This window comes from Perca fluviatilis, chromosome 15 (genome assembly GCF_010015445.1).
Source record: "Perca fluviatilis chromosome 15, GENO_Pfluv_1.0, whole genome shotgun sequence".
NCBI lineage: Eukaryota > Metazoa > Chordata > Actinopteri > Perciformes > Percidae > Perca > Perca fluviatilis.
The window spans coordinates 1233298-1245421 of NC_053126.1; the positions used below are offsets into that span (position 1 = coordinate 1233298).

The 12124-nt window shown below is 48.9% G+C and overlaps 1 protein-coding gene across 1 annotated transcript in view; it reads right to left on the reverse strand.

Moving 5' to 3' along the window:
- The window catches only part of tlcd3ba (TLC domain containing 3Ba), a 24433-nt gene extending 15469 nt beyond the window's left edge, over positions 1-8964 (reverse strand). The window contains exons 1-2 of the mRNA XM_039823698.1: positions 8688-8964; positions 922-1005 (exon numbers count right to left, since the gene is read on the reverse strand). Coding sequence (XP_039679632.1) covers positions 922-1005; positions 8688-8806 — 203 coding nt within the window. The 5' untranslated portion in view covers positions 8807-8964. The remainder of the gene's footprint in view (positions 1-921; positions 1006-8687) is intronic.
- Positions 8965-12124: the final 3160 nt, after the last annotated feature.

Here is a 12124-nt window from a genome sequence, read left to right on the forward strand (position 1 = left end):
TAGAGCTCACCCATCTTACAGCGACCATCTTAGAGCGACCATCTTACAGCGACCATCTTACAGCGACCATCTTACAGCGACCATCTTAGAGCGACCATCTTACAGCGACCATCTTACAGCGACCATCTTACAGCGACCATCTTACAGCGACCATCTTACAGCGACCATCTTAGAGCGACCATCTTACAGCGACCATCTTACTGCGACCATCACTTACAGTGAGTAAGAAAGAAGTTTTTCATCTGACAGACGTGATGTATAAATTCTGCCGTACGTCCCTCTTTTATGGTTAACTGCTCCTCAGATCTCTGCAGGGTAAATCCAGACAGCTAGCTAGACTAGCTGTCTGTCTGTCTGTCTGTCTGTCTGTCTGTCTGTCTAACTGCTCCTCAGATCTCTGCAGGGTAAATCCAGACAGCTAGCTAGACTATCTGTCTGTCTGTCTATCTGTCTGTCTAACAGCTAGCTAGACTATCTATCTGTCTGTCTGTCTGTCTGTCTAACAGCTAGCTAGACTATCTGTCCAATCTGAGTTTTCTGTCCCACGATGTTCCACCAGAACCAGTTCCTTCCTGAGACTATTTAGCAGAGAGGCGCCAACAAATCCTCAATGCAGGATCAACATGACATCATGACTTCGCGTAAACGTACACGCCCACTTTCTAAAGCCACGTGGCGTGTTATCTGGACGCATTTTGAGCTCTCTGCGTGTACGTCTATGCTGTATACAGCGGACGCCAGTCTGCAAGTTTTTGTTGACTGTTTTCGAGGTTTTTTTTGACAATTTATTTTTGTCGCCTTTGGCACACGAGTCGGCGAGTGGTACATACGGCGCTTCATGACATCAGTGTGGCAGGTTAAAGCCTGTCAGAGGAAACAGAAACTACAGAAGGTGAAAGAAAAGGAGAAGGAAGAGCTCACCTGTCCTCCACGATGTCCCTGCAGGACGAGGCGATGATCCATCCAGCCGAGGACGCCATGACGGCCTGGACGGAGGACACCAGGCTGAGAGGACACAGAGAACCTGTTACACTGGACGGAGGACACCAGGCTGAGAGGACAGAGAGACGACACCAGGCTGAGAGGACAGAGAGAACCTGTTACACTGGACGGAGGACACCAGGCTGAGAGGACAGAGAGAACCTGTTACACTGGACGGAGGACACCAGGCTGACAGGACAGAGAGAACCTGTTACACTGGACGGAGGACACCAGGCTGAGAGGACAGAGAACATGTTATACTGGACGGAGGACACCAGGCTGAGAGGACAGAGAGACGACACCAGGCTGAGAGGACAGACGGACGACACCAGGCTGAGAGGACAGAGAGAGAGAGGACAGAGAGACGACACCAGGCTGAGAGGACAGAGAGACGACACCAGGCTGAGAGGACAGACGGAGGACACCAGGCTGAGAGGACAGACGGAGGACACCAGGCTGAGAGGACAGAGAGACGACACCAGGCTGAGAGGACAGAGAGACGACACCAGGCTGAGAGGACAGAGAGACGACACCAGGCTGAGAGGACAGAGAGACGACACCAGGCTGAGAGGACAGACGGAGGACACCAGGCTGAGAGGACAGAGAGACGACACCAGGCTGAGAGGACAGAGAGAGGACACCAGGCTGAGAGGACAGACGGAGGCACCAGGCTGAGAGGACAGACGGAGGACACCAGGCTGAGAGGACAGAGAGACGACACCAGGCTGAGAGGACAGAGAGAGGACACCAGGCTGAGAGGACAGAGAGACGACACCAGGCTGAGAGGACAGAGAGAGGACACCAGGCTGAGAGGACAGACGGAGGACACCAGGCTGAGAGGACAGAGACGACACCAGGCTGAGAGGACAGACGGAGGACACCAGGCTGAGAGGACAGAGAGACGACACCAGGCTGAGAGGACAGACAGAGGACACCAGGCTGAGAGGACAGAGAGACGACACCAGGCTGAGAGGACAGAGAGACGACACCAGGCTGAGAGGACAGAGAGACGACACCAGGCTGAGAGGACAGAGAGACGACACCAGGCTGAGAGGACAGAGACGACACCAGGCTGAGAGGACAGAGAGACGACACCAGGCTGAGAGGACAGAGACCACACTGAGGCGACACCGACTTGAGAAACCTAATACGTCTCCATAGCAACAGGCGGCGCTACTCTGTATTGTTTCCCAAGAAATGAAAACCGGCAGCTGATTGGACGAACGCGTCACATGGGTTTGTTTTCTCTGGAAATTCAAAGCCAGACCGTCATGGCGTCTCGTTCAGAATCTGATCTCATATCGGACTAAAATAGTTCACAGACACATGTTACTGGAAACATCTGGAGAGAGAAATAGGCTGTGTGTGTGTGTGTGTGTCTCTGTGTGTGTGTGTGTGTGTGTCTGTGTGTCTGTGTGTCTCTCTGTGTCTCTATGTGTGTGTGTGTGTGTCTGTGTGTGTGTGTGTGTGTGTGTGTAGTTCCTGAATCTGTCTTCATATCAGATCAACAAAGGTCAGTTTAAAAGATTTTCCTCAGATTTTGAGAGACTCACACAGACAGCACACACCGAACAGACTCGAGTCACAGACCCGATTCACACTGCCCAAGCAGCCAGACCCACGTGACGCGTTCGTCCAATCAGCTGCAGGTTTTCATTTTTTGGGCGACAACACAGATTAGCACCGCCTGTTGCTATGGAGACATATTAGGTCTCGTCTCTTCGGTGTTCTGAGGAACTTTCTGGACCAACTCGGGGAGACTGATCAGTCCCACTGGCTCTACTGCTGACGGTCTGCCGTCTGGTTGGGGGGGTCAGAGCCTTTAGACTACTTTAAGACTGCAGGCAAAGTGGCCCAAATTAGATGTAGACCACCTCCATATGTGGTCCTGAATCAGACCCAGGTCTGAGGAGGATTTAATGAGACCTTTACGTCAATCTACATCATCATTTGTCCCAGTGATGCTCCGGCTTTCAACTTCTCCGTTTTCTAAAATAACATCGTGCACAGCTGTCAGTTTACAGAAGAGTCTTCGTTTACAGAAACCCGCGTATATATACCGTCAAGAGCACGCCAGACCTGTAGGTGGCAGCGTAACGAGACCTGTAGGTGGCAGCGTAACGAGACCTGTAGGTGGCCGCATAACAAGACCTGTAGGTGGCGGTGTAACGAGACCTGTAGGTGGCAGCATAACAAGACCTGTAGGTGGCAGCGTAACGAGACCTGTAGGTGGCCGATTAACGAGACCTGTAGGTGATGGTGTAACGAGACCTGTAGGTGGAGGCGTAACGAGACATGTAGGTGGCAGCGTAACGAGACCTGTAGGTGATGGTGTAACGAGACCTGTAGGTGGCAGCGTAATGAGACATGTAGGTGGAGGTGTAACGAGACCTGTAGGTGGAGGTGTAACGAGACCTGTAGGTGGCGGTGTAACGAGACCTGTAGGTGGCAGCGTAACGAGACCTGTAGGTGGCGGTGTAACGAGACCTGTAGGTGGCGGTGTAACGAGACCTGTAGGTGGCGGCGTAACGAGACATGTAGGTGGCAGCGTAACGAGACCTGTAGGTGGTGGTGTAACGAGACATGTAGGTGGCAGCGTAACGAGACATGTAGGTGATGGTGTAACGAGACATGTAGGTGATGGTGTAACGAGACATGTAGGTGATGGTGTAACGAGACATGTAGGTGATGGTGTAATGAGACATGTAGGTGGCAGCGTAACGAGACATGTAGGTGGCAGTGTAACGAGACATGTAGGTGGCAGCGTAACGAGACATGTAGGTGATGGTGTAACGAGACATGTAGGTGGCAGCGTAACGAGACATGTAGGTGATGGTGTAACGAGACATGTAGGTGGCAGCGTAACGAGACATGTAGGTGATGGTGTAACGAGACATGTAGGTGGCAGCGTAACGAGACATGTAGGTGATGGTGTAACGAGACATGTAGGTGGCAGCGTAACGAGACATGTAGGTGATGGTGTAACGAGACATGTAGGTGGCAGCGTAACGAGACATGTAGGTGATGGTGTAACGAGACATGTAGATGGCAGCGTAACGAGACATGTAGGTGATGGTGTAACGAGACCTGTAGGTGGTGGTGTAACGAGACATGTAGGTGGCGGTGTAACGAGACATGTAGGTGGCAGCGTAACGAGACATGTAGGTGGCAGCGTAACGAGACCTGTAGGTGGCAGCGTAACGAGACATGTAGGTGATGGTGTAACGAGACCTGTAGGTGGAGGCGTAACGAGACATGTAGGTGGCAGCGTAACGAGACATGTAGGTGATGGTGTAACGAGACCTGTAGGTGGAGGCGTAACGAGACATGTAGGTGGCAGCGTAACGAGACATGTAGGTGGCAGCGTAACGAGACCTGTAGGTGGCAGCGTAACGAGACATGTAGGTGATGGTGTAACGAGACCTGTAGGTGGAGGCGTAACGAGACATGTAGGTGGCAGCGTAACGAGACATGTAGGTGATGGTGTAACGAGACATGTAGGTGGCAGCGTAACGAGACATGTAGGTGATGGTGTAACCAGACCTGTAGGTGGCGGTGTAACGAGACATGTAGTTGGCGGTGTAACGAGACATGTAGGTGGCAGCGTAACGAGACCTGTAGGTGGTGGTGTAACGAGACATGTAGGTGGCGGTGTAATGAGACCTGTAGGTGGCGGCGTAACGAGACCTGTAGGTGGCGGTGTAATGAGACATGTAGGTGGAGGCGTAACGAGACATGTAGGTGGCAGCGTAACGAGACATGTAGGTGGCAGCGTAATGAGACATGTAGGTGATGGTTTAACGAGACATGTAGGTGGCAGCGTAATGAGACCTGTAGGTGGCAGCGTAATGAGACCTGTAGGTGGCAGCGTAACGAGACATGTAGGTGATGGTGTAACGAGACATGTAGGTGGCAGCGTAATGAGACCTGTAGGTGGCAGCGTAATGAGACCTGTAGGTGGTGGTGTAACGAGACATGTAGGTGATGGTGTAACGAGACATGTAGGTGATGGTGTAACGAGACCTGTAGGTGGCAGCGTAACGAGACATGTAGGTGATGGTGTAACGAGACATGTAGGTGGCAGCGTAACGAGACATGTAGGTGATGGTGTAACGAGACATGTAGGTGGCAGCGTAACGAGACATGTAGGTGATGGTGTAACGAGACATGTAGATGGCAGCGTAACGAGACATGTAGGTGATGGTGTAACGAGACCTGTAGTTGGTGGTGTAACGAGACATGTAGGTGGCGGTGTAACGAGACCTGTAGGTGGAGGCGTAACGAGACATGTAGGTGGCAGCGTAACGAGACATGTAGGTGGCAGCGTAACGAGACATGTAGGTGATGGTGTAACGAGACATGTAGGTGGCAGCGTAATGAGACCTGTAGGTGGCGGTGTAATGAGACATGTAGGTGGGGGAGAAGTAGAGGTGGTGAAAGAAGACATGTAGGTGGATGGATATGAATGAGACATGGTGGTGAATGAGAAGTAGGTGGAATGAGAGGTGTAGGTGGTAGGTGGAATGACATGGATATGGACAGGAAGGAATTTAACGAGACATGTAGGTGGCAGCGTAATGAGACCTGTAGGTGGCGGTAATGAGACTGTAGGTGGCAGCGAACGGCATTAGTAGGTGGCAGCGTAATGAGACCTGTAGGTGGCAGCGTAATGAGACCTGTAGGTGGCAGCGTAATGAGACCTGTAGGTGGTGGTGTAACGAGACATGTAGGTGATGGTGTAACGAGACATGTAGGTGATGGTGTAACGAGACCTGTAGGTGGCAGCGTAACGAGACATGTAGGTGGATGTGGCGACATGTAGGTGGCAGCGTGAACGACATGTAGGTGATGGTGTAGCGAACGTAGATGGCAGCGTAACGAACGTAGGTGATGGTGTAACGACCTGTAGTTGGTGGTGTAACGGCATGTAGGTGGCGGTGTAACGAGACCTGTAGGTGGAGGCGTAACGAGACATGTAGGTGGCAGCGTAACGAGACATGTAGGTGGCAGCGTAACGAGACATGTAGGTGATGGTGTAACGAGACTGTAGGTGGCAGCGTAACGAGACATGTAGGTGATGGTGTAACGAGACCTGTAGGTGGCAGCGTAACGAGACATGTAGGTGATGGTGTAACGAGACCTGTAGGTGGCAGTGTAACGAGACATGTAGGTGATGGTGTAACGAGACATGTAGGTGGCAGCGTAACGAGACATGTAGGTGGCAGCGTAACGAGACATGTAGGTGATGGTGTAACGAGACATGTAGGTGGCAGCGTAACGAGACCTGTAGGTGGTGGTGTAACGAGACATGTAGGTGGCAGTGTAACGAGACATGTAGGTGATGGTGTAACGAGACATGTAGGTGGCAGTGTAACGAGACATGTAGGTGATGGTGTAACGGACATGTAGGTGGCGCGCGGGCAGTAGGTGATGGTGTAACGAGATGTAGGTGGAGCGAACGAGACATGTAGGTGGCAGCCGCGGGACATGTAGGTGATGTGTAACGAGACATGTAGGTGATGGTGTAACGAGACATGTAGGTGGCGGTGTAACGAGACATGTAGGTGGCAGCGTAACGAGACATGTAGGTGATGGTGTAACGAGACATGTAGGTGGCAGCGTAACGAGACATGTAGGTGATGGTGTAACGAGACATGTAGGTGGCAGCGTAACGAGACATGTAGGTGGCAGCGTAACGAGACATGTAGGTGGCAGGTAACGAGACATGTAGGTGATGGTGTAACGAGACTGTAGGTGCGTGTAACGCGTATGTAGGTATTGTGTAACGAGACATGTAGATGGCGTAACGAGACATGTAGGTGGCAGCGTAACGAGACATGTAGGTAATGGTGTAACGAGACATGTAGATGGCGGTGTAACGAGACATGTAGGTGGCAGCGTAACGAGACATGTAGGTAATGGTGTAACGAGACATGTAGATGGCGGCGTAACGAGACATGTAGGTGGCAGCGTAACGAGACATGTAGGTGATGGTGTAACGAGACATGTAGGTGATGGTGTAACGGTGACATGTTTAGATGGCGGTAACGGCATGTGTAGGTGGCAGCGAACGGCATTGTAGGTGGCAGCGTAACGAGACATGTTGGTGGCGACGCGACGACATGTAGGTGATGGTGTAACGAGACATGTAGGTGGCAGCGTAACGAGACATGTAGGTGATGGTGTAACGAGACATGTAGGTGGCAGCGTAACGAGACATGTAGGTGGCAGCGTAACGAGACATGTAGGTGGCGGTGTAAAGAGACATGTAGGTGGCAGCGTAACGAGACATGTAGGTGGCAGCGTAACGAGACATGTAGGTGATGGTGTAACCAGACCTGTAGGTGGCGGTGTAACGAGACCTGTAGGTGGAGGTGTAACGAGACCTCTAGGTGGCGGTGTAACGAGACCTGTAGGTGGCGGTGTAACGAGACCTGTAGTTGGCAGCGTAACGAGACCTTTAGGTGGCGGTGTAACGAGACCTGTAGGTGGCGGCGTAACGAGACCTGTAGGTGGCGGCGTAACGAGACCTGTAGGTGGCGGCGTAACGAGACCTGTAGGTGGCGGTGTAACGAGACCTGTAGGTGGAGGCGTAACGAGACCTGTAGGTGGCGGTGTAACGAGACCTGTAGGTGGCAGAGTAACCAGACATGTAGGTGGCGGTGTAATGAGAAGCTCAAGCCCACGTTAGCCAATCAGAATCCCCAAAGTAGCAACAACAGCAACCAATCACTTCCTCTCTCTTCTGTTCCTCACTTCCTCGGCTGCCTAAACCTCCCTTTGTCTCAGTTTACGTGCAAACGTGCAAACCTCTGGCCGGAGGTTTTAGAAAGACTCTGTTTCAGAGGAGGATTCTCCGTTTGAAGGGACACGAACGAAGGGACATGTCTCCGTTTTTTTTAACAGGATATTATACGTCCTCACCTGATTCCTGCTCCCTCCCGTCAGAACCACTACGGCCACTAGAGATGGTAATAAAGGTCTGAAGGTCTCGTTGCCTCTTTGCATGAGCAGAGTTCATTTGCAAAAACAAATGCACAAATAAACCCTACATGTGTTTTCTTAAGCTGAGCGCTCAGGGCCACCGTAGTTTAAGATTTCATCGCTATGACAACACGCTGCCTTCTCTGCAGCAGGAGTGTAAACAGCAAACAGAACGTTTAAGGAAATACAAAAACATACACATATTTGTGTCTCTGTAAAAAAATGTTAGTGTCCCTTAGACTCCAAAGAGTGGTCTGTCATTAGAGACCCAGACCAGGTCTGGGTCTGTCATTAGAGACCCAGACCAGGTCTGGGACCGAGGGTTCAACAGCAGTTCACAGTTTATTTTAGGTCATTTTCACACAGATTTTATTTTGGAGGCTCACGATCAATGTGGGGGCAAAAAAGGAGGTCCCCACAAGGTAGCGCAAGTCAACGGTGTGTGTGTGTGTGTGTGTGTCTCTGTGTGTGTGTCTGTGTGTGTCTCTGTGTGTGTGTGTGTCTCTGTGTGTGTGTGTGTGTGTGTCTCTGTGTCTGTGTGTGTGTGTGTGTGTGTGTCTCTGTGTGTGTGTCTGATTGTGTGTGTGTGTGTCTCTGTGTGTGTGTGTGTCTCTGTGTCTCTGTGTGTGTGTGTGTGTGTGTGTCTCTGTCTGTGTGTGTGTGTGTGTGTGTGTGTGTGTGTGTGTGTGTGTGTGTGTGTGTGTGTGTGTGTGTGTGCTTACCGTGTAGATACCATGGCAGCGTCCCCCTCCCTCCATCCCATAATATGTTTCAGAGTCTGTTTGGTCAGCAGGAAGAGTCCAGGGAAGAAGACCGAGCCGGCAGCCATGAGAGCCGACATGGCTCACCTGGGTGAGTGTATGTGTGTGTGTGTAGTTGTGTGTGTGTGTGTGTGTGTAGGTGTGTGTGTGTGTAGGTGTGTGTGTAGGTGTGTGCTGGGAGTGTTGCAGAGTGAGGACAGGTTTCCAGGAGCTCAGAGAGGAGGATCAGCTGGGGAGTGTGTGTGTGCGTGAGCGTGTGTTTGTGTTTGTGTGTGTGTGTGTGTGTGTGTGTGTGTGTGTGTGTGTGTGTGTGTGTGTGTGTGTGTGTGTGTGTGTGTGTGTAGGTGTAGCTCAGAGAGGAGGATCAGCTGGGAGGAGCTGCCACCTGTCATGGGGAGGGACACATTCCCTCCACACAGACAGTTTGGAGCTCCTTAACTTGAGCATTGAGATTTTTATGCTGCTTTATACTTTACCTTCCTACAGCTTTAGTTACCGTACAGATTACAAGGAGTTAGCCTTGGTGGCTGGTGCATGCATAAACATATTAAACATTCATATTAAATAAACAATAAATACAGAAAGAAATGTGTAATTTAACGGTTTAACATCAGCAAATAAGAGGCTGTATGGGCGAGTGCAAAACTGACACAAATGTTGATATTCTGCAGAACGAGGACTTTTGCTTTTGGTACTTGAAGCTGATTTTGATGCAGATTATTTTTCGTACTTGTACGTAAGTAAAACTTTGAATGCAGGACTTGTATTTGTATTTCTACACCGTGGTATTGCTACTTTTACTTAAGTAAAACATTGTGTACTTCTTCTTCCAGCTCTGGTGAAGTGCATTAAACAAATCAGCGACTAAACGAGCCGAAACATTCCTCTAAAAACAGAAATATAAAAGTATTCACAGGCTACCCCCCCCGGGATTCTCCACGTTAAATTTAAGACTTTTGTAAAAACCTTTTCAGTACTTTTTAATACCAGAATGAAATATTAACCCAATTTACTGAAAGAAAGAAGACTTACTTTATAAATCCCCCCGAGGGGTTAACGGGGAACCTGTAAAGTTTGGGATGAAATCTAATTGTGAATGTGCAGAAAATATGCTTTTACAGCTGAAAACAATGTTTTTAATCAACATGACATCATGACTTCACGTAAACACACACGCCCACTTCCTAAAGCCACGGCATCTTAATTAGTTTTTGTCGCGTTTTCAGACATTTTCTCCACTTTTTTGTTTCAACGTTTTTGTCGTCTTTGTGAATTTTTAAAAAAAAGTTTTTGTTGAGTTTTTGTTGCCTGTTTCAAGGTTGTTTTTTTAAACCATTTTTTTTAAGGTTTTTGTCACCTTTATTGAGGGATTTTTTTCAAAAGTTGTTATCGCTTTTTCCACCATTTGAAATTGTTATCAAAAGGCGAGTTTTTCCACAATTTTTTTTCTCTTTTCTCAAAACATGCAGACATGTCCCGGGACCTCCCTGGACAGGTGGAGAGCTCAACCCCTCCCAATGAACCCAAAGGTACACCCATGAGTTGACAACTGATCGATTAATCTTTGCAGCTCTACGTTCTCTTTCACACTCACTCCATCCTCAACATGACATCATGACTTCACGTAAACATACACGCCCACTTCCTAAAGCCACGTGGCGTGTCATCTGGACGCATTACGAGCTATCTGCGTGTATGTCTACGCCAGGACGGCACGTTGCATTTGGAGCTCGGGTTAGATTTAGGAAAAAACAATAACGGGACGCGGGACCACAATGGAAATAAGTCCAGGGGTCTCATTTATAAAAGTGGCGTACGCACCAAACGGGGCTGAAAATGTGCGTACGCCACTTCCCACGCAAAGGTTGTGATTTATAAAAAACAAACTTGACGGGAGAATGTGCGGTCCTCCACGCAAACTCTGACCCATGCGTACGCACATTTTGGAGACAAAATAGGAATTGGTGACGCAGATGGTGAAGTGGTGAACTGAAGTCAGACTGCAGAGAGTACATGGGAATAAGATTACTCGTAATATGTATTGTATTAATAAGTATTGATGCCTCACGCACATTTCTTCACTCCATATCATCCACATCACCATGAAGATGAAATCCAGCAGTGTTATTTCCCCTTGTACTGAGTGATAATTGTTCCATAAACACCTTGTAAAATCCAACTCAAATCTTAAATCAAAACTCATTCTTAATATTTAATCAGCACGGTCTCGCCGTCACATTGTCCGCTACGGAGCGCAGGAGGAGATGGCCCGACTGCATGGAATACAGGATAGCATCAAAAAAACGAAATTAATAAATAATCAATTTGCAGCAATTCCTGAATGTCTGAGAAGTTTTTTGCTTTTTCTCTGCCAGTCGTCATGATTTGGTGTAACGAAAGAACAACTGCCAGGGTCATTACCATACTGATCAGCATTCACGAGGTGCTTTACATTGACTATTTATGGCGTGTACAGGGCGGGATAAGAGGCTGATCCACGTACGCACTCTTGTAGTCAATCTGTGATTTATAAAGGGAACATTGCTTACAGATGTGCGTACACACGGTTTATAAATCTGACTTTTTTTCGGCGAACACCATTTTGGGCTTTTGGGCGTACGTACACTTATAGTAAAGATCCTACGCACAGTTTCATAAATGAGACCCCAGAACTTTGTGTTTTTATCCTCGATTGTATTCTCATGTGTAAGGCATGTTTGATACAATTAAATAAATCAAATCAAAAGACAACAACGGCACGGTTGGGTTAGGTAAAGGAGAAAGCAACGGTTTCAATTCAATTCAATTCAATTCAATTTTATTTATAGTATCAAATCATAACATAAGTTATCTCGAGACACTTTACAGATAGAGTAGGTCTAGACCACACTCTATATTTTACAAAGCCCCAACAATTCCAACAATTACAGTAATTCCCTCAAGAGCAAGCAGTGCGACAGTGGCGAGGAAAAACTCCCTCTTGGGAAGAAACCTGGGACAGACCCAGGCTCTTGGTAGGCGGTGTCTGACGAGCCGGTTGGGGGTGTGATGAACAGTGGAGATAGTAGTCACATTAATAATGGAACAGTGACTGGATGTAGCGGGAAGCTGCAGGGTTCAGCAGGACGCAGCATGACATTGCAGGGCATCGCTGAGCTCAGCAGGGAGTGCAGCAGGACCACGGCGACAGCTGCAACCAGGATCTTGGTGCCAACGTTCTCCAAGGAAATACGCTGGGGGAAAAAAGCATAAGGACTCCAGGGAGTAAACTCCCCAGAAGCTAGGATTAGTAACTTTAGTAACTTAGTAATTTCTGGGACGGGCTGCACACAAATAGTAATAGTAATAGTAATAGTAATAGTAATAGTAACAGTAATAGAAAGGGAGAGGAGAGAGCA